Genomic DNA, 23910 nt, shown 5'->3' on the forward strand with positions numbered 1-23910 from the left:
TTTTCTCTTTCTCTGTCCTCTGCTGATGTCTGTGAATCTGCTTCCACTAGCCTGTGGCTCAGGATGATTCACATCTGACAAAACTAATTGAAGCCAAGAGTTTCAAAGGAAAATACTGTTTAATGAAACACGAAAATGTGCTCTTTTCAAATAAAAAAGGCACACCCAGCGTTCACATTTCAAATTTCAGTGTAAAATCTAAACCCAAACATGCCTGCTAAAACCTTATTTGAAAAGAATGAGAATGAGAGCAAAAGAACGCCCCACTCGCTACTCAGTATTCTGTTTCAGTTAGAAGTGCATGAACATACTAAAAAAAAGTCTCAGTAACGTTTGATTCATGTAAATTTTAACATCAGTTTTACAGTGCTATACAGACTTGCTATATACTATATGATCTTGAAACCTTATTTATATTCTGAAATTATTTTCATTCAAACACACAGATAAAGTAGTTCCAAGCTGTTTGTAGCCATGTTAAAGTTTAGTATTGCTACCCTTAATGATTTCAGCTGGATTTTTTTTGTTTGTTTTTTACACAGCCTGCAACAGACAGGAATTCAGAATCAAAGCAACCAAGTGGCTAATATTAGATATGTAATAAACAAGTCTTACACAAAGAAACTTTTGACATGTGTCTTAAAGCATGCATCGTCTAAACCAGGGGTTCTCACATTTTTCACTTCGAGGGCAACCTCCTTCTCCAATTTTTGTTTGAAGGCCCAAACTGATTGTCTGGAGTAAATGCTCATTTTAAAGCTTTATTTATTAGCAAAACACGCCTTTTGCCTTCTATTATTATTGTCTTTTTTTGCTACATATTTTATAAAAAAAAAAAAAAAAAAAAAGCGAAACATTATATATTAACACAGATTCAAAGCTCCTGATTTCTTTACTTTCTGACAGGACAACAGAACACCAGGACATGGCAAAAAAAAAAGAAAAAAAAAAACTGCTGCTGCTTTGAATAAGACTATTCATCTATTGATCTTCTATTTATATGCATTAAAAAAAATAAAATAAAATTATATATATATATATATATATATATATATATATATATATATATATATATATATATATATATATATATATATATATATATATATATATATATATATGTCAAATACAGTAACAACTTTCTAAATCTGTTAAAACATTGATCTGAAGGGTTTGCAGCTAAATATTATTGGAGTTCGCTGAACAGCTGTTTACTGCTGAAACAACATTAGAGTCTCACTACATCCTACTCTATGGGGCACGTTCATTATAAAACCATTTGCGTGACATTAATTTGGGCAACTATGCAAATATTCTAGTGTTCAAATAGTATAGTATTATAGTGTTCACAAAGACAACGTGCAAACTGGTAATTATAACTAATAACCATCGTTATCTTTATTGGACAATTTAGCCCATCCAATTCACCTGTACTGCATGTCTTTGGACTGTGGGGGAAACTGGAGCACCCGGAAGAAACCCACGTGAATGCAGGGAGAACATGCAAACTCCACACAGAAATGGCAACTGAGCCGAGGCTCGAACCAGCAACCTTCTTGCTGTGGGGCGACAGACTACTGCACCACTGCTTCACCAACTGTAAATAATAACATAATAAAAATAATAGAAAAAACAAAAATAAATAAATAAACAAACAAACAAACAAACAAACAGACAAATAAAATAAAATAACATGAAGTGCATTCAAGAATACCGATGCAAAGATCTAAATGTAATGCAGCAAATTATAATTGTATGCATTCATTTAATCATAAAAGCTGTAATGATGAATTTGGCTTAATTGTGATGGGGCATTTCTGGCCTAATCTTGAATATGTAGAGCAAATGAAATACGTATGTAAAAATACATTTGAAATGTGTACAGTACCGTACTCAATTTAGTACAAGAAAAAAGCAAGAATAAAACATTTGTCGAAAGGATAATAGAACAATTTAATGCGGGAAAAAATCAGCAATTATGAAAGCAGCCCAAATGTACTGATTAGGAAACCAGTGGAAGACCTCAGCCTGTCTATGTCCTGCATGATTTGCATGAGCTTTTGAGGAGACTCGTGCACCTCATACTGAATCTCCAGCGAGGTGTTAGATCAGTCTTCACCAATTTACTAGTCTCCTCTCTCTAGAGTCTAATCAATAGCTCATTCTAACACCCCGGCTTAACTCAAGGATGTCTGGGATAAAACACAGAGGCAAAGTCAATCCTTTCTTTTCACTTAAAGTATCTTTAGAGAGCACTGCAGATATCTGTCTTTCTGAGAGAATGGATGTATGGTTGGAGAATCATTCTCTTTGGGTGTCACATTCTCTTAGTTTCATAAAAAAAAAAAATAGGCTGTTTGCTCATTTCATAGAGATGGATTATCAAACCCCCCTCCCTAGATCAGAGCACAGATGGATCAATCTGCAGGAGGGCTCAGTGCCCATCACAATACGGACACATCCATGTGACAGACAACGGGGGGTGAGAAATAGAGGGATTTAGAGAGAAATCAATTGGACCCCAGAGAAAAATCATGGCTCAAAATGATATTATAAATGCTGTCTTTAGTCACTAATAATCGTCAGATTTTAAAGATGAACCATCTGCCTTCTCTTTCAAAATCAGTAGATCGACCAATAGTTCATTCTTTTTATACTGAAGATGTTTTATGTATTAAAATTTGTTTTAAAAGTCTCTTTGAAACCAGATTCATGGGCTTTTCCGTTTGTTTTTTGAACTGTAAGCACTTCTGATTTCAGTCAAGATGGTGTATACATTTACCCACAGCTTTCTTTTTTTTTTTTTTTTTTTAACTTATTCAGACATTGCAGCGACTGAGCACATAGCGGAGATGCTGCTGAGAGCAGAGGAGTTCTGGGTACAGAGACAGAGAGACCCCTCTGCATCTCCTCCACAGTCTGAAGATCACTCTGCTGAGGCCAACCAGGACGACAACCTGCCTATTAAAAAACTGTACGTACAGCAGAGACAGATTTATTCATGTTTTAGCGAATGTGTGGATAATTCAGGGATATAAACATTGTAGATTGTAGAAAATTCACAAATTGTAGTTCCAAGAAGTGATTGGCTAAGTCAGACTGATAAGGCTGAATAAAAAGAAACAGACCACTTTATCTAGCCTGGATTTTTTGTTTAGTTTTGCAAATTAATGATGTTTGTTCTAAATATTAAACAAAATATGCAATTTTGTCTGACATGTTAATATTATGTTATTTTTTTTGACAAATCAGTACCATAAGCGGAGATAAGCGTTCTTGGTTTTCAATCACAACAAATGGAAACGTCTTATTTGGAGACATTCTCATTTTCTGCCAAAAAAAAAAAAGCTTTTAATGATGTTAATATTATTTGAAATTTAGAAGAATGTTATCAAACATGTTATAAATATTTCAGTGGTGGGCCGTTATCGGTGTTTACATGCTGCGTTGAAACGACACTTATCAGGTGATTAAAAACAATCGCGGTTAATCTATTATCAAAGTTGGGTTGGGTGCTGGGTCTATTCTACGCAAGCTATGATGACTTTCAACTTGATATTTTAGCGCAGATGTATACCTGGCCAAATTGTACAGTAGGGGGCGAGAACGAGTCTTCGAACCTGTTTGTATTCCTACTGTGAAATTACCACATCAAACGTGACGTGCTAACATGGATGGAGTTCACTAGAGTGAATCTGATTAATGTTAGCTCCACATCTATCAGGAACCTGAAGAGTTTATGCGTTTGAGTAAAACATATACAAATAAAATGTAGCGGGTGGTTTTTAAAATGAATGAGAGTGAATGAAAGTAAAACTGATGAGCCGTCTGACAAAAAAAGTGCCCTTTTGAATCTAATCAGCAAGATGCTCTTCTGGATCTTTCAATTACTTTGAAGACACTACTGACTACGTTTACATGGACATCTGTAATCAAGTTATTTACCTTAATAGACAAAAATATAATTAAGGTGGTTACGTGAAGTGCTTTCATGTAAGAGTTTCCTGTAATTTGGGGTGACTTTAACTGCAGTTCGGCAGTTTCACATTCACTCATGAATATTTGCACCCGTGACAAACTGGGGTATTTGTTGCAAAGAGTAAGGACCGCTGAGTGTGTTTTGGAGTTTAATAACGCACGCCAAATGAAAAAACTTCCACATTTCACGATGTGGCAAAAAGTCCTACATAACGGTAATAGTTTGATCGCGGTGTTTACTTCAATAATGCCACTAATATCTGCATACTCAACATGTCGTAATATTATTTCTGTTTAAGTTTAGTTATGACTTTAGTCGGATTAGGATAATCAAAAATCACTGTTTCGAGCTTATGTAGGCCTACAGTTCAAAATTCATGTTTAACTGAATAAACAGTTAGTAAACACATGCACATCTTATTGAACATCATTTATTTTCATCCCCAATTATCGTAGTAGAACAGTTTCTCAAGCAGTTTGTGATGCATTTTGGAAACAGGAGCCCCTGGTCTAATGCGCCACCTGGCTTGAGAAACCCGTTCTCAAAGACTTAGTTTTAGTCATTATTTGGGTAGCACACATATTCTGAATGCCTTCGGCAGGATTCAAATGAGCTAATTTAATCTAGATTAATCTATATTAATTCCAAGATTACAGTGAGATAAATTTATTTATTTATTTATTTTTATTTATTTATTAATTTTTTGTATTATTCAGTACCACGTTAAATTATGTGGCCCTAACTACTAGTTATATACATGGAAATATAAGTATGATGTGCTTATTGTGTTCATATTGTGTTGTGCAGTGCAATGGTGCTATTGATGTGGGTTACAGGTATAGCTAGGGACAGGTTTGGCGTAGTCTACGTTTAAGGAAGAGAAAAGGCGTAAAGGATGGTTTAACATTGTAAATATAAATATAATTACAGATGTAATAATATGCATATACTTTTTAAAACGTAAGTAAAATATTAAATCATGTATGTACATACAGGTGCATTAAACCAGATATTAAGCTCATTTATTATGTAATCATACCCGATATTCATCAAATCAAGCACAGATTTTGGATGATTTAATCAAAGGATGATTTAATCAAATTAAATTAGAATTTACTAATTAACTAAAATGATTTTCTGTTTAGTATGAATTCGAGTAGTCTAAGTGAAATTTGGATGTTGCATCCACCATTTTGGCATTATCACGTGACCTACCTTCATCAGTTGCATTGATTATGTGCATTGTGGGATAGTGTGGTGTCAATTTGTCGGAAGAAGTATGTCATCCGGCTACTTCTCATCTACTTTTACAATAGCGTTCAGCAGTGTGTCTTGCTCTACCCTTTCGCTACCATGCTGTTGAGCTAGGTGCCCTTACATCATGCATTAACAGCATGCGGTACGACCAGTTGCCAGCAATAAGCAATTTGGCTATCTGCACCAAACGCGATGCGACACGACATAAACATTTAAATGCGAGCCATTCATTTAAATATCAGCCTTCACTAAAAACGGAATGGTAGGTTATATTCTAGTTAATGCATATTTAACCTTATTACAAATGGCTGACGACTGATGTGGTAATTTTATTTTCAAGGTGAACTACCTACGATAAATTCACATTGGTTGCATTTGACACTGAATAAAGCACATAATCAGTACCTGAGGTAATAATTGACACATGCTGTTGTTTTTTTGTGACGTTGTGAAAAATAGAAACTGTTGCTAAAATAGATTTTTTTTTAACATCTTTGTCACATATGGCTAGGACAGAACTTGATTTAATATAAAAAAAATATATACCTTTTCTTGCATGTTACAGCTCCATTTTGCTTGTAATTAGGACACAGTGTTACAAAAGGGTATGGTTTGCTATTTTGACACTTCTGATTGTGGAAATGGATAAATAATATGTACCGTACTATAACGCACTGAACCGTACCACTCAGTGGAAACAAGCCATATGTAGATACACAAAAATCCCAGTTTAAATGTATCTTCTCTGGCACCATAGCAATTCAAAGTTGGATTTTGTTGACAATAGTTTTATTATATATATTTTCTTCCTTTCTTCAGGGCTACCATGGCTCTGCCCATCTCCAGGAGGGACAGTTTGCTGGAGAAGGAGGCCATGTTTAGGGACTCTGGAGGTGCTCTGACACAGCAGGCTTCCCTTGATAACGGGCTGGATGGATCATATCCCAGCGCTGCAGGAAAACTGGAGCAGGTCAGAGGAGAGATGGGGGCTGTCTGGGGATTTTTATTCCCTAAAGAGTTTGTAAAAAGTCTAAAGTGTCTATTGCGGTCATCCAAGTCAAGCACGCTGCAAGTGTAATAGATTACACTAGCTCTGTTTCACAGCAGTACTTTGTATTTTAGGCACCACAGGTGAGTTTAAAATTTGGCCTGGTTTATTTATCACGATATGTTTTACATTATTTAATTAATTAGTTATTTTTTGTCTTGCTTATATAGTGCTTAAACGGATGCTTATATAGTGTTTAATGCACTTGGACATTGAAAGTGATCTACTTATGCTAGGTTTTTAAAACATAGACATAAATATATGCAAATTTTCATGTATTAAATTGTCAGTTTTAAATTGTCAGCTTAAAAACAGCTTACAATAAATCTTAAAAAAGAGACTTTTCTTCACCCCTTATGTTACCGTATGTATGCACATCTGTAGACTGTACAGTAGCCCCCCCCCACTCTTTCCATTCATTATTTCGTTCTAGGATACATCTGTAAACATTGGTGTTCAATGCACTTGCATGGTTAGAGTGATTTGTCTTCATCCTAAAGGCTACTAAAGAGAAATGGTACCATCTAATGCGCTTAGATCCTGTCTTTAGGTTTTACCCTTTGTATTGGAGAGAAGAGAGTAGAATCAGTCATAGTTTGGATGTAGAGAGCGCTAGTAATCTATCCCACTGCACACTCTGACCCCTCTAACCCTGAGAATGACCTCTGACCTCTGAAGACAGAGCAGAAAATCACTCCAATTACTCTCACACCTGCAGTGCTGTTGAGCACACAGTTGAGAGCATGTGTGTGTACTAGGGAGAAGAAAGTGGATTGATTATATATTTTATATTTATATATTAAACCTACACAACGTAACTTTTTTAAATGAATACACTTTTGCAGTATATTAAACAAGCAGTTTAACTTTATTGGCTCAGGAGGGAATAATAATGTCCAATTCATGATTATGTCAGGATTGTAATACAATAGCATGCTGAGCGATGGTTAGGCCCACACGGAATCTGTGAGTGCAGAATTCTGCAGATTTCCGCAGATTTTTAGCCAATCATTGGGTCTGTTTATTTACTTGTGTAAATGTGTGTAAACTTATATTAATTCAGTTTTCAGTTTTTAAATTAATTTCAGTGTAATTTTTGACTAATATGAAAATGTTCATCTGATTTTTTTTACAATACAGTTTGCACAGTAATATTTTCTGTCTTATAGTAGATATATTATATGGAAGACTTGCTTTGTTTACCAAATTAAGTGGATCTAATTGGATTTGCATTGTAAACATTAAATACAAGTTAAAAAGGTATTACTTTTTAGTTCATATATTTAGGTTTTCGTTATGATACTTCCAAAATCATTCTGCATAAATCTGCAGACTTTTAACAAAATTCTGTGCAGAAATAGCAAAAAATGCCTGCAGATTCCATCTGGCCCTAGCTATGATCTGAAAAGAAAGGTTTCAGATGTGTAAACATAACAATAATCATGCTCAGTTAAAGAGATAGTTCAGTGCAAAATTAAATATGCTGTTCATTTAATTGCTCTCATGCCATTTATGATGTAAGCATTTTTTTCGGATGAGTTCTGGTGATTCATAAAGTGAAAAGTCAATGGCTGTTGGCACTTCAATAGTCGAAAAAAAATATGCATGTATAACAAAAGTAATATCTGTGGATCCTGAGGGTACATGGGGGTCATGACTAACATTTCATATCAATACCTTAAAACAGCAACTTCACCAAAAAATTCACTTGAGGGTAAAAAAAAAAAAAAAAACAGATTTTTTTTATTTTTTATAAACTGTTCCTTAAACATTAGACCTGATTATTGACCCAAAAGTGAACTGATTGTTTGCTTATCTTTGTATTGTTCTAAACCCTAATTTTTCATATCTCTTGGAAAACAATAAATAATTTAATATTGCTTTTTATCATGATGAATGTGTTTTATGTTTCAGGTGAAACTGATGCCTCCTGCCCCTAATGATGACCTTGCATCTCTCAGTGAGCTCACAGACAGCAGCCTGCTCTACGAGATGCAGAAGCGCTTCGCCAATGACCAGATTTATGTACGTAGCAAAATACGTGGTGTGTCAGAGTTCTGTTAACAATCTAAACCCACAGATCAAGTATAAACACCCAACCTTCAGGTTATGTTTACACAACAGTGCTGGTTTTCTCAAAACTCGTTAGCATTTTCTTTTCATTTCAATAAACAGCCAAAACAAGTCACAAATTGTTGTTAATTTTTATATGAAAGCTCTGTTGCGTAAATGCCTTCTTTAGTCTGTCCCATTCAGAAGAAGTCTTTCACTCTCTGTTCTAATCCACTCTAAAGGAAGTTTCGTCCAGATTTTGGCCCCTGTCACACACTCTCTGGGCTTTCAGCAAGCCTTCCGGTCCAGTCTCCCACACACACAAACGCTGCTGCTGGATCTGTTGTGGGAGGTGTTGGAGAAAAGCCAGGGGCTCTGTTTGTAGCATGGCCAGGGACTGGTGTTTGGATGGCAGCCCTCGAGGTCTCACTGTATTCCGGCCAGAGACTTGAGCAGCACTGACGAGATGAAAAGACATTCTTACATTGACACTCTGTTAACAGCTGCTGTCCTTACTGATAGCTGCTACTACAATGACTGCTGCTACCACTGATGTTTACTATAATCCTACACGCAACTCAATTACAGCTGCTTGCTTTCTGTCACTGAGAGTACTGAGAGTGACATTACTGCCCATGCTCTACGCTCTGTGTAGCAAATTTATTAATAACTAAACATTCACAAATGTTGAACTCGAATTAATAAAGGCTTCACAGGCATTGTTTATTCATGTTAGTAAATAGATTAACATTAACTGCAACTATTTAAACTTTAAATGGCTTTTTTACTTAAAGGGAAGTGCACTTTGCTAATTATTGAATATTAGTTTAGTTTAGTATTTTGAGGAATCAGTTCTCTTCAGTTTAATAACCTTGGAAAATAAATAGTTTCTAAAGAAATTTTATTAATATTATTATTATTACACTTACACAATTGTACTGAGGACTCTCCATAGGCGTAATGTATTTTATACAGTTTAAAAAAAAATGCTTATTAAATAGCCTCACCTTACTTCTACCCCTTAATCCTCACAGAAAATCTGTGGCATTTGTTTTAAAAATGATAAGAGCCCAATAAGTATGAGTTTTAAACATTTAGAATTATGAGGGCACAAGGCATGTCCTCTTAACGCACCTTAATAGAGTTCAACCAAGTCTAACTCATTATTTTATACAAATTTCTGTCCCTGTAAACCACCAAAAACAGCGCAAACACACAACAACAAAGTGACACTGCAGGGTAGGGTTGTCACAATATTGCAATTTGTTATCAATTGATACTGAAATTTAAAAAACATCAATTTCCCCCGAACATATTAGTGCTGTTGAGCATGTTCTTAAACCCCACTGATTTGCCATTGTGTTCACATGCTCAACAGAAATGAGTCACGTCGATTAGCTGGTTTGTCCATAAGCTGAAATACAAGCTATTTGGTGATGAATTGTAGCTTTAAAATGCTCCAGTGTCCCTGCATCTGTGTTAACACTCAGTAAACAGTGTGATTGGCTGTGAAAGTCATTAGTTTACCAAACTCACCAGTCATTTCTGTTGAGCATGTGAACACAATGGCAAATCAGCACTGTTTAAGAACATTCTCAACAGTGCTCAAATGTTAACGGGAAATGGACGTTTTTAAAATTTCAGTACTGATTAATACCGGATTTTAGTATCATGACAACCCTGCTAAAGTTTTTTTTTTTTTGTCATGGAATTTTTATTCTTGCAATAGCATTTTACATTTTATAACAACCCAAAAAAACAAATAAAACAATCAACATTTGCAAATGAATAAGTAAATAAAAAAAAAAACTAAATAATAATAACTAAATTAAATACAAATATAGAGAAGAAATTATACTAACAAACTATATACATATATACATACACATGTACCTTCACTCAATCCACATTTAAGGTTTGTAAGTGATTAAAGATTGCAATAAATTGTTGCCATTAAAAAAAAAAAAAAACTGTTCTCCCCTACCGCTGATATTGTATTTAATTTTCTCAAGTTTTCAAAAGAAGACCAAATCTTTGAGCCTAAACGTTTTTAGAGTGCTTTATGTTACCCAATTTAAATAAGTCTTAACATGTTCTGGTTTTTTAATCAGTTCACAAAGCTCTTCAAATTATTTTATATCTAAGAAGCCATACCACTGATCAAACATAGATTCTTTCTCGCAAGCAAAAATTCGACATACGTTTCATCAGTTTTGCGATGATTTCGAAATTTGGAGCGATGAGCCTCAGGGACCGGTTCATAGATTTTAAGAACGGCAGTTTTTACCTCTACCTAATGAAGTAAATCTTCCACTGACAAAGAAGAATAGACTTTCTGGGCTTTCCTTAGCAGAACGGACTGTAAGCCACTAAAAACAGTACACACACAAGCAATCCAGTAACACTACAGTGTTTTCATCAGTGAGTGCTCTATATTAGTCAAGCCTAGATGTTAGCATATAAATTCTAGCTATTTGATATTTGTGAAAAGCTTGTATGTTTTAATTCTTAGAGTGAAGAATTTATTTTAGCATTCATTTTTATATACAGTAAAGAAGTTGTCTTTTCTTGTGAATCAACGAGAATGCGATTTAAAGAAATAAATCTCCTACTTTACTATGGATGTTTCGGTCAAGCCTTTGCTCCACAGCTAAAGTTAGTCGACTGCACACTGTGCCCGCTCATGACCAGAGCCAAATCTATGCCTAATGGCTGCTGCTATTCCCACACTTTACAATGGGTCATAATGAAGTCTCCCTGCTGAGGCTGATATGGAGGCAGCGAGCAGAGGACTTTTGTGTTGCACTGTAATGGGGTCTAATGATGTCTGTCATTACCGCCGGGATGGATGGAGATTTTGATGCTTTACTGATCGTTTAGCAGGAGATGGAAAAGAATGAGAGATGCCAGATGTGCACTTTATTGGAGTAGATTGATCCATGTTTTCTTCTGGAGAGACGAAGTCCATGATGTTGCTTATTTGATTCAATCACACCTCCCACTTGCGTTTTCAGTTTTGTAGGTCTTCTTATACTAAAGGCTCCAGTATACTTTGATGGCAAAAAGAACTTAGTGAAGGTGTTTTGGTAAGTCTGCTTATACTAAAGTATAATTATAGGGCAAAAAGAAGTTAGTTAGATAAGGCTAAGTGATCGTATGCTGTAGACAGTGTTGTAAATGTGTCCAGCTACACAAATCAACAATAATGGTGGTTGAGAAAAGAACAGTGCTGTAGCCGTTGAAAAGTGGCCTGTGCTTTTGTTTAAATATTACTTGTCATAAAGGTGTGTTGAATAGGATGGCAGTACACCAAAATATACGCCAATAAGTGGGTCAGACAATTTTTGCAATGATTTGCATTTTATTTTATTCATTCCTCCATCCATTGATTGCCACTTGTACGGGGCCAGGTCGCAGAGGCAGCAGTCTCAAAAGAGAACCCAAGACTTCCTTCTTCCCAGACACACCCTCCAACTCCTCTGAGTGGATTCTGAGGCATTCCCAGGTTAGCTGAGAGAAATAGTCTTTCCAGCATATCTTCCTCACGGTCTTCCCCGTGGCCTCCTCCCAGTGAGATATGCCTGAAACACCTCTGTAGGTAGGTGTCCAGGAGACATCCTAGTCAGATGGCTGAGCCACATAAACTGGCTTCTCTCGATGTGGAAAAGCAGCGGCTCTACTCCCGAGTTCCTCCTGGGTGACAGAGCTTCTCACCCTATCTGTAAGCGTGCATCCTGTCACTCTACGAAGGAAACTTATTTCGACCACTTGTGGCCAAGATCTTGTCCTTTCAGTCATGACCCAAAGCTCATGACCATAGGTGAGAGTAGGAATGTAGATTGACTGGTAAATCAAGAGGCTTGCCTTTCGGCTCAGCTCCTACTTTACCACAATGGACCAGTGAATCGACCACATTGCTGTTGCTGCTCCACTGATCATCCTGTCAATCTCACATTCCATCATTCTCTCACTCGTTATCAACAAAACCCCAAGGTACTCGAACTCCTCACCACCTGGGGCAAGGACTGTCCTCCAACCTGGAGATGACAAGCAATTTTTTTCCGGATGTGCATCGTGGCCTTGAATTTGGAGGTTCTCATCCCTGCTGTGTCACACCAACACAATTTTTAGTTGGTCAGTTATTTACAAAATAAACAGGAAGATTGAATAAATGTGAGTAAAATGAATAACTTGAAACATGCTTCCATTGCCAGATCAAAAGGCCACAACAAACAGCTTTATATACCGTCAAACAGCCTTACGAGAAGCACCACCACATCTTTACATTGTGTTACAGGCACTCAATGCTGACCCTGGTGTACATACTCTCGTAGAAAAGATGTGGAATGATAAGGTGGGCTTATTGTCTGGTGTGTGACCCCCCTGAGCCTTTAATATATCTATAGGAGCAATTGTACAGGTGCGGATACATCTGCACCAGCTCTGCTAATCGACCCTCCAGGGTATTCATGTGACTACTGATGTTGTTCTCCCGTCTGATTTCCTTGAATGAGAAATGAATTGAGTTCCAGACAACGTCCACTGATTCCAAATCATGTCCCAATGGTAGCGCAAGGTGTTTAGGAGCCAAAACAAACTACCCCCAAACGTTTGCAACAGGCGAGATGTTTTGAACTGGATTTTGTTCAAAATAACAACATTTCAGTTTGTTCTCTGATTTTGTGTGATATATAAATATATGTCCTGTTTTATCATTCATATATATATATATATATATATGTGTGTGTGTCCCTTATCTTTCCTGTTCTGTCTTCTCCTTCCGTCTTGTCCTGTTTTTTTTCCATTTTCTTTCCTGCTCTGCCCTTGCTATGCCTTTCCTGTCCTTTCCTCTCATTCCCTGTACTGTCTTTTTCTTTTCTTTCCTGTCCGTCCTGTTTTTTTATTCTTCTTTCCTTTCCTATCCTTTGCTGTCCTGTCTTGCCTTGCCCTTACTTATTGTCCTTTCCTTTCCTGTTCTGTCGTGTCCTGACATGCCCTGCCCTGCCATTTTGCCTTTCCCCTTGCCTTTGCCTTTGTTTTTGCCTTGCCTTGCCTTGCCTTGCTTTGTCTTGCCTTGTCTTGCCTTTTCTTTCCTGTCCTTTTCCTTCATTTCCTTTTGTTTTCCTTCCTTTTCCTTTCCTTTCCTTTCCTTTCCTTTCCTTTAATTTAATTTCCTTTCCTTTAGTAAGATATTATTATAATAATTATAGTATTTGACAATAAATACTGTTATTTCAAAATAGCTGCATATATTTAACAGAATTTACATGTAGTGTCCTGTAAATATCTTGTTATAAATTGACCTTGATTTTTTTTTCAGACCTACATTGGACACATTCTTCTCCTCATAAACCCTTACAAGGACCTGCCCATCTACTCTAATCTTGTAAGTATGACTCAAGTGCTCTGTGTTTGTTAATTTTTTTATCAAATACATGTTTAATTCATCAGTGATATGGTTTAGAGCGTGCATCTGCCTGTCTGGCCATTTTAAGCTGTCCTCTGGTTCACACTCTGTAACATTCAGCTCAGTCTCCTGATAAATTATTCATGGCCTTCGTGACAGCGATAGTCTGTTCAACTTAACATACAACACTCACTTCCTGTGCCCGCTTCACATCTCCAGCCCTCCTTCCGTTCTTTGTTTCGGTGTCATCCTCTGGCCTGTTAGATCCTTGATCATTTTTGTTTTTTGGTATGTTTTTTCTTTTTTATAAAAAAAGGGTATTTATTTATTTTATTTTCAGTTTTATTTATTTATTTATTTATTTATTTATTTATTTATTTATTTATTTATTTATTTATTTATTAGTAGTAGTATTTAATAATTTTATTTATTAAATCTATGTACTTTATTTTTGTTAGTTTTATTATTATAAATTACATTTTTATTACATTCATTTATTTATTTAGTTATTTACTTATTATTCATAGTAGTAGTATTTTATTTTTTATTTTAATATATTTATTTTTTGTTTTTGTTTTGTTGTATGTTTTTGTTTGGTATTGATTTGTGTTTTATTACTTGTTTTGAATGTTCATGTTTGAATTTTCTATTATGAATGTTTATTTTTTTTGTTTTGTTTTTAATTTTAGTTTGTTTTGAATTTGTTTGCATGTGTGTTTTACATCTTTTTATTTATTTATAATTTTTTTGTCAACATTTTTCAATTAAAGTTTTAACTAAATGGTCTTGCTGTTGTTTGTTATGCTTTATGTCTAGTTTGTAGTGCATTTATTTATTTATTTATTTATTTATTTATTTATTTATTTATTTATTTATTTTATTCATTTTCAGTTTAATTTATTTATTTTATTTCCATATTTATTTCCATATTTATTTATTTATTTATTTATTGGTATTGTTATTTTATATTGTTTTATGTTTTATTATCTTTATGTTTTTATTTTAGTTTTGTTACTTGTTTTGACTTTCATGTTTTTCATCCTTTTATTTTTTTAATTTTTGTTAACATTATTCAATGAAAGTTTTAACTAAATTATCTTTTGTTTAATTCTGTAATTCTGTTGTGTAAATTCTGTTGGGTTTTTGTGTCTTTTAAATGTATTTTTTATTGTTTTATTATTGTGATGTGTTTTATTTTGGTTTGGTTTTGTTTTGTCGTGTGTATGCGTGTGTTTGTTGTGTTCATGCAAGTGATTTTACTTTTGTTTTGGTTTATTATTGTTTTTTGTTGCATTTGTTTTTCTAAAATTTCTTTTTTTATTTTTAAATTTCTGTAATTTGTTTATAATCTTAAAGTTTTTGTTAAATTTGGTTGTGTTTGTGTGTGTTTGTAATGTATTCATTTGTTTATTTTATTGTTGTGATGTTTTATTTTGGTTTGTTGTGTGAATGCGTGTGTTTGTTGTGTTTATGAATGCATGTGTTTGTTTGTTTGGTTAGCTATTTTTGAATTGTTTTGCTCTGTGTTTTGTTTATCCAAAAATTGAGGAATACTATATTTAATGAAATCCAGTCCAGTCTATTCAGTCCATCTATGCTGAAAACCTTAGTCCTCAAGTTCAGTGTCAGTCCCGTCTGATACTGTACAACTGGCCACACAGTGACACACAGCACACGTCACCCGCTGCTAAGAAAAATAAAAGATGACAAGATGACCATCTGCCCGCCGTAACGCTTTATTGGCATGTGAAGGGGAGTGCAGGAGTAGACCAAACACACACACACACACACACACTTTGGTTGATCTGTTGGGGCGTCTGTCCCCTGCTGGCCCCCCTGCATCAGAGGCTCATTTCAGGCATGATTTCTCCAGTGTGTCCTTCAGATCCCTGCACAGAGGCACTAAGAGAAAAGGACATATGTAGCGTCATCTGTGGAGTCCTCAGACCACCGTCAGGCTCATGTTACTTTGCTGACTTTATTACTAACTTTCGTGGTGCAGGGTTGTGTGTGTGCGTGTGTGCGTGTTCGTGTGTGTGTGTGTGTGTGTGTGTGTGTGTGTGTGTGTGTGTGTGTGTGTGTGTGTGTTTGTTTTCTTTTTTACTAAATTTGTTTATTAAGTATAAAGTCTTTTAAAGTATTGTTTTTTTGTTGTTTTTATAATCTTTTTTAAATACATTTAATGTATTAATTAATTAATTCATGCTTTCATCCACCCATCCATCCATTTATTTATTTATTTGTTTGTTTGTTTGTTTATTTACATTAGTTTTTTTTACGTCATTTAGTTTGTTTATTTGTTTATTTTGTTTTCATTTTTCTTTAGTTTAGTTTTATTTTATTATGAATTATATTTATAATGATAGAATATAGTGAATATATTTATTTATATATTTATTTATATTCTATACTTATATTTTAAATTTAATTTGTTTTATTTAATTTTATCATATATGTACTTATTTATATTTTTTATAATAATAATTCAATTTATATTGAATTTTTAATTGTTTTGTTTTATTTTATCATTTATTTATTTAAATTAAAATTTTTTAAATTCATTTACAGTGATTGTTTGTTTATTTTGTTTTATTTTAATTGCTATTTTGTTTTGTTTTATTTTATTATTTTGTTTTTATTATTTTGTTTTGTTTAATATTTTTAAATATTTGCTTATCATTTGTTTAGCGTAGTTTATAATGTTGTTTTTTTATTTTATTGTTTATGAATTTGAATTTATTTGTTTATTTAGTTGCAGTATTTGTTTGTTTGTTTATTTATTTTTTGTTTTATTAATATTTTATTACGTTATTATTTTATTTATTTTCAATCAATATATTTTGTTTCAGTTGTTTTTCATGTTATGATTTATATATTTTTGTTTATTATTATTATTATTATTATTATATTATAATTGAGAATATTATTGTATTTATTATAATGTTTTAATATTTTGTGTTTTCTTTTATTTATTTATTTATTTATTCATTTTTATTAATAAATTAATTAATTAATTTACTTATTCATTTAAGTATTTTATTGAATTTTATCAGGGAAAACTGTTTAACAGTCATAACAAACTGAATATCTTAACAAAGCAACTCAAACATACAAGAACAAAGTACATGAAAAAATAGCTAATACAAGGTGAAATAATGAAAATAACAACAAAATAAAATAAAATTGATTAATTATTTTTTTCAGTGGTTTGTTTTGTTATATTTAGATTTTATTCTGGTTTGTTGATTTGTTTGTGTTTTGTATGAATTCGGGTTGTCCTTTTTTAATTGTTTTGTTTGTTTTGTGTTTTCTCATCCACCAGATTATGTTGTATCATAACCTATGAAATGTCTATTCATGCAATTAAAAAAAAATTAAAGATACTTTTCACAGGAATAGATAAGAGTAAACAAACACTGACTCTAACGATGCTCCTTTGTGAATATGAAATGGGGTCTATTGTCATATGTTCGGTTCAATTTGGCTGAGTTTGTGTCTTTTCGCATGTCCTTCCTGTGTCATGCACAGTATGTGATTGTGTGTGTGTGCGTGTTTGTGTTTGTCTGTTGTGTCTCTGCAGTAAAGGGTAATGACAACTCCATGTTAGCAATGTTCCCTAAATTGGGCTAAATTGGGCTTACTCTGCATACTAACAGACACAACCTTTGGGTTTCCGACATCTAGAAATATACCCATACGCTGAATCTGCAATCTTGCATGTATTTAAGTTTTTGCTGTGTGAGGATATACTTTATATTTTCTGCTTTAGTCACGGACAGAATGCAGATATAAATAAGACATCTTTTATTATCCAAGACACAACCTTTTCAGCTGCTTATTCATCTTTATTATTTATTATTTTAATTTTTTTGTTGCTTTTTTTGAATAAAGCTCATATCAGAGCTTAGAGACAAATCGTTGTGCTGTATCAAACGTTGCTGTTTTGAATAAAGATAATCACAATTAACTAGACAAATATTAAAATTCAATCACATATTTATAATGCCCTAAAAAGTTTTTACAATTAATTTATCAGCAAATGTATTGAATTACTTGAGTAAAACATTTATTTATTTATTTATTTATTTATTTATTTATGTATTTATTTATTTATTTATTTGTTTGTTTGTTTGTTTGTTTGTTTGTTTGTTTGTTTGTTTGTTTGTGTGTTTGTTTGTTCACTTGTTTATTTATTTTTGTTTGATTATATTTTTATTTATGTATGTTTGTTATAAATTTATTCATGTTTGTTATTCATTTAATTAATTAATTTATTTGTTTATTGATGCTTTATTTATTTATGTTTTATTTTTTATTTATGTTACATTTATTTATGTATGTTTTATTTATTTGGTTGTTTATTTATTTATGTTTGTTTTGTATTTGTTTGTTTATGTATTTATATTTTATTTATGTTTTATTTATTTATGTTTGTTTAATCTTTTGTTAGTTTTATTTGTTTGTTTATTTATTTATTTATGTATTTATTTATTTATTTATGTTTAATTTATGTTTGTTTATTCATTTATATGTTTGTTTTATTTATGTGTTTTATGTATTTATTTATATTTGTTTGTTTTTTTACTTGTTTATTTTTGTATTTATTATCTATTATTTCATTTCGTCCATTATTTGCAGCTTTTTCTTGGCTTGGATTGATTAATTATATATATATATATATATATATATATATATATATATATATATATATATATTTTTTTTTTTTTTTTTACAAAAGTCTTTAAATTAGGTTTAATTTTTGCTAGTTACCTATTTTACATTTTTATGGATGAAATTATAAAATATTACTGACATACCAATTCAACTCTTATACTATTTTTGAGCATTTTATTTGTGGCAATAAATGTGGCATTTTATTTTCCATATTTCTCTTTTTTTTTTTTTTTGCTGAATTAGTCTGAATCAAAGAATGTTTAGGCCATCTTTACACTCAACATTTTAGGCTTTATTAACTTTAGTAGTTTAATGAGTAGAGGTTTACATATAATCATGACGAGAGCATCAATACAAATGGTGTTTATTAAAATGTGTAATGTGTGTGTCTGTGTTTGTGTGTCTCTTTCTTTCTCTCTCTTAGGTCAGTCAGTTGTATCTGAGCTCCAGTGGCCGTCTGTGTTCTTCTCTCCCTCCTCATATCTTCTCTTCAGCCGAACGAGCTTTTCACATGATGTTTCAGGAGCGACGACCACAGTGTTTCATCATCAGGTGACACACACTGACCCGCAGAACACAGACACACTTCACATTCATTTGCCCTTTCATCTTCTCTCATGGATAACTTTATTATTATTATTATTATTATTATTATTATTATTATTATTATTATTATTATTATTATTATTATTAATATTATCAGCTTTCATTTGTTTTATTACCTAATTAAATTATTAATCTGTCAATTAATCAATTTATTTATTTGTTATGTTTTAAGTGATTTTTATAACTTTAAAAAGACAATAACTTTAATTCATTTTTTTTGTATTATTGCTGTAATTGCTATTTTATTTCAATTTATTTATATTAATATTTGTATTTTTTCACTATAGCATTTCTGCTATAGTGAATACAGTATTATACTTCAAATCATAGGGAAAAAAGCCTTAATTAAAGCCTGGGGGGAAAAATGAAACCTAAAATAGATGATATTCCTTTTTCGTATTTTTTTCACTGCTTTAATGACAGTTTGGCACCAGTTTACAGCTGTACTGACTTCCAGTCTCTGAGACTGGATATGCAGAGTTGTGAAAATAAAACCATAGGAATCTCCAGCCAGTGCCATTGACAAAGCCAGTTAGATGTATTAAATATGTATGCATAATTTACGTATAGAAAGTCTATACACAAAAGGAAAAAAATGTAAAAGAAAAAAATATCTAAGTATGTATGATATGACAAAAATACATAAAATGTTTTATGTTAATATTTTTATTAGTTTTAAAACCTGATTTCTCCATTCATACTGTATACTGATTTGAATTTTTGTTGTATCATTTATATTAAAACTTTTTATTGATATTTTAGAATTAAGCTTTGAATTCTTGTTGTCATATTTGACCAAGTCATTACCCTAAAAATATGGCCTTTTTGTAGTGTAGCCTATAATTGTGTGCGAGTTACTAATCCGCCTGTAAAGGTGCTTACCTCCCGTTTTCACCACAGTGAAAATGTTGTTTTGAAACTTTCTAATGTATTTATGCTACAAGACAGATCTTGTTTTGTTGGTAAAACATTGCTAGGCAGTTTTACTATTTTTTATTTATATTTAAAAAGTCAGAAAATCCTACAGTCAGTTTTATCATCTTGTTTTTTATTTTTTTATTTTTTTTATTAATTAAATATAATAACAGTTTTCAAATGAAACTGCGCCCAAAAAAATAGTGGGTTTTATTTTAAGTAGTTATTCAATTACAAAATTTAAATTGACTGCCTCTGTAGTTCTAGTGTGAAGTATTTCTGTCAGAATGCAGTATTGCACAACAGCTTTATTTATTTGTCCTCATATGCATCACGGAGATGTGATATACCTTCAAAGTCAGCTTAAAAATAAAATGCACAGTGCTTATTTTGCTACCTCACATTGTTATGCTTGAGGTGAATAATTATTCTGTCAATCCACTGGAAAACAATAGTTTGTTTTGGTTATATTTATTGAAAGTCTGAGCATTTGCTTTCGTGTTTGGGGGTAGTGGTCCTTCTGTTGATGCAAATTCATAGCAACTTCATGTATATACCCTATCTGACTGTTAGTTTGCTAAGAGGAAATGATGTGAAATCCCCCCCCAAACCCCCCACCCCCCACTCAATATTTTGTTTCAGTTGGAAGTTCATCAGCGTATTGAAATAAGTCTCAACAACATTCGGTTTAAGCAGACTTTAAGTAAAATATTTACAAATATTAATAATACATTGTGATTACGTTGTAATACATTGTGTTACAATTGTAGCAAACAGAATTGGTGTTTATGTCCACCAATCAGTGGTATTACCCATGCCTAGTTATGAATTTAATCAAATGTTTACTACTGTTATTAAAACCCAATGACTTTATTGGAACAAATGTTTGGAAACCGTATTAAAAAACACACAAATATAAATACGTTCTCTACCTTCCTCCTTGTGTGCTCCAGCTAGTGGTTTTCTCCACATGTTAGCAAGTGGTCCTGTGCTGGAAATCAGCTTGTGTTCCAGAGGCTTGCCCTCATATTTAGATATACAGACTCCAGCATCGCCCGGGCGGCTGTTGCTAAACGCTGTCACTGAGACAAATGTGCCGGTGCACAGTGTAAATCCAGACCTGTTAAAAGAGCTCAGCGAGATTAATGGATGTGCAGGGTCCGCTCTCTGTCCCAATTTGTGCTCCGGTCATCTCTGATTGCAATTAAACCCTGCTTCACATTCTGATGCTGCTCCAATGGGCCGATGCTTGCTTTCGCTGAGCAAGAGAGGATCTGACAGCTACTTTAATGCCCTCTCTTCGTGGGCTATCCATCACACATGCACACACACACTGGTCCCGCAGGTTAAACCAGATCATGGTCCAGTGGCTGCAGAACCAAAGAAACAAAAGGTGGCGAATTGCTGGTTTCTCTCTCACATACACCTACTCGCTACTGGCTCTGAAATGCATTGTGCCCTTGAGTTCAATTACAGCCCAGAGTAGATTTCCAAAAAGAAATGGAAAGAGGCGAAGGAAAAGCATCAGAGCCTCCAGAAAATAATTAGTGGGAGGCCAAATGACCTTTAAAAACCATCTGCTCTGAGTGCTTTTCTACCATTGACTCTCTATTGCTGGTCTCGGAGAAGATCCAGGCTCTGAGATGATTTTTCTCACACCGCGAGCTGTTCGACTGTGCTTTATGGCTCAGTTTAAGAGGTTGTGACATTGAAGACGGGCAGTAATTAATAACGCTACTGTACATCATCTAGAAAGTGGTGAAGTTGGTTGTACAGTAGCCTTTTTCTAATTGGTGGAGTAACAACCTAGTGGAAAAACTATTGATACTCAAAAACATCTTAAAAATGCTGTTGCAGCTGCTAAACCACATTTAAACCTTTCACACATTAAGTTCTAAAGGAGCAGTTCACCCAAAAAGGGACAGTTCTGACATCATTTACATTTTTAAATTGTTTCTTTCTTTTGACTGAACACAAAAGGATATATTTTTAAGTAAGCTGGGGGCCTGAAACCATTGACTTGTATTTGTTTTTCCTACTACAGATGTAAATTCTTACAGGTTTTCTGCTTTCTTCGAAATGTCTGGTTCACCACTTGAAGGAGAGTAAATACTAGTGAGAATATTGACATTTTTTTGCTGAACTTTCACTTTAAATACTCCTGCTGACCCCTTTGCCTGATTTATTTAAATATATATATATATATATATATATATATATATATATATATATATATATATATATATATGAAATCACACATTTTAATCACATATTTATAATGACCTAAAAAGTTTTTTAAATTAATTTATCCGCAAATGTACTGAATTACTTGAGTAAAAACATTTGTTTATTTGTTTGTTTGTTTGTTTTATTTATTTATTCATTTATTAATTTTTATGTTTCATTTATTTAACTATTTTATGTTCTATTTATTTGTTTGCTTGTTTATTTATTTATTTATTTATTTATTTATTTATTTAATTATGTTGTTTTATTTATTTGTTTGTTATTTATTTATTTTTCATTTATTTATGTTTGTGGTTAATTTATTCATGTTTGTTTATTTATTTATTTAACCATGTTTTATTTATTTATGTTTGTTTAATCATGTCTGTTTGTTTGTTTATTTATGTTTATTTGTTTATTTATTCATGTATTTTTTACTTGTTTATTATTTGTATTTATTATTACATTTCTTCTATTATGTGCAGCCTTTTCTTGACTTCGATTGATTGATTTATTTATATAACAAAAGTCTTTAAATTAGGTTTAATTTTTGCTAATAACCTATTTTACATTCTTTATGAACGATTCTTAATGTCAGTGCTTACACGTTTTCAGCTTTCTTCAAAATGTCTGGTTCACCACTTGAAGGAGAGTAAAGACTAGTGAGAATATTGACATTTTTGCTGAACTTTCACCTTAAAAACTCCCGCTGACCCCTTCCCCTGAGTTAAAAATTTTTTTTTTATTTATTTATTTTTTTTTTTTAATCAAAACTAATCATATTGATTTAGTTAGCTCACATTGCTAGTTGTGTGGTGAACAATTAATCTGTGCATGTCATTAAGAACCAAACAAAAAAAACAAAAAAAGTCTTTCCTTGTAGTCTAAAATTGAAACCTGAAAATCCTGTTTGTTTTCAGTTTAATTCTCAGAATACGTCTGTCTGAGGTATTGGGATTGGTTAACATACTTAACCACGCCCCTCCAACTGTCAGTTTTGACAGTGCTATGACAACAAACAGAAATGTTGAAGAGAACAATTTCCCCGTACTTTCTGAATGCCTACTTTACTATATCCAATCACCTCGCAGTAGAACAAAAAAGCCCCACAGATTTTCAGATTTAATATTCTATATCTGTAGGAACTGCGTCAAAATATGGGAAAAAAAAAAAAAAAACGGTCACAGCTTCCGGTTCATGCAGACCTTAATGTGACCATTATTTAGAACAGTGGTGCTCGACCCTGTTCCTGGAGATCGACCTTCCTGCAAAGTTCAGCTCCAACCCTGATCAAACACACCTGAACCAATTAATTAGGACTTGAACAGAGCTTGATAATTACAGGCAGGTGTGTTTGATATAGGCTGCAACTGAAATTTGCAGAAAGGTTGATCTTCAGGAACAGGGTTGCCATGCCTGATTTAGAATATGGCTGCGTCCGAAACCGCATACTTCCATACTATATAGTACGCAAAAATCAGTATGCGAGCCGAGTAGTATGTCCGAATTCATAGAATTCGAAAATCTGTATGCGAGAAGTACCCGGATGACTTATGACTTCCGGCGAGATTCCGAAGTGCGCATCCCATGCATGCTGCGCTATCCCATGATGCCCTGTGAGCGAATTCATGAATGGAAGTAAAGCGACGCAACTGACGCAGGTAGGTCACGTGACTATGACAAAATGGCGGATGTAATACGTCCGAATTCCATTCATACTTTTCACATTCATACTGTATAGAACGT

General features: G+C 33.1%; 1 protein-coding gene across 16 annotated transcripts in view; it reads left to right on the forward strand.

Moving 5' to 3' along the window:
* The window catches only part of myo16 (myosin XVI), a 360917-nt gene that overhangs the window by 190454 nt on the left and 146553 nt on the right, over positions 1-23910 (forward strand). For all 16 annotated transcript variants that reach the window (XR_015499043.1, XR_015499042.1, XM_087267331.1 and 13 more), the window contains 5 exons: positions 2824-2974; positions 6056-6206; positions 8199-8309; positions 13657-13722; positions 18842-18969. Coding sequence is in view for 14 of the 16 variants with exons in the window: in XM_087267331.1 (XP_087123457.1) it covers positions 2824-2974; positions 6056-6206; positions 8199-8309; positions 13657-13722; positions 18842-18969 (607 nt within the window). In the remaining 2 variants the exon portion in view is untranslated. The remainder of the gene's footprint in view (positions 1-2823; positions 2975-6055; positions 6207-8198; positions 8310-13656; positions 13723-18841; positions 18970-23910) is intronic.

This window comes from Danio rerio, chromosome 9 (assembly GCF_052040795.2).
Source record: "Danio rerio strain M-AB ecotype USA chromosome 9, GRCz13ab, whole genome shotgun sequence".
NCBI classification, from domain to species: domain Eukaryota; kingdom Metazoa; phylum Chordata; class Actinopteri; order Cypriniformes; family Danionidae; genus Danio; species Danio rerio.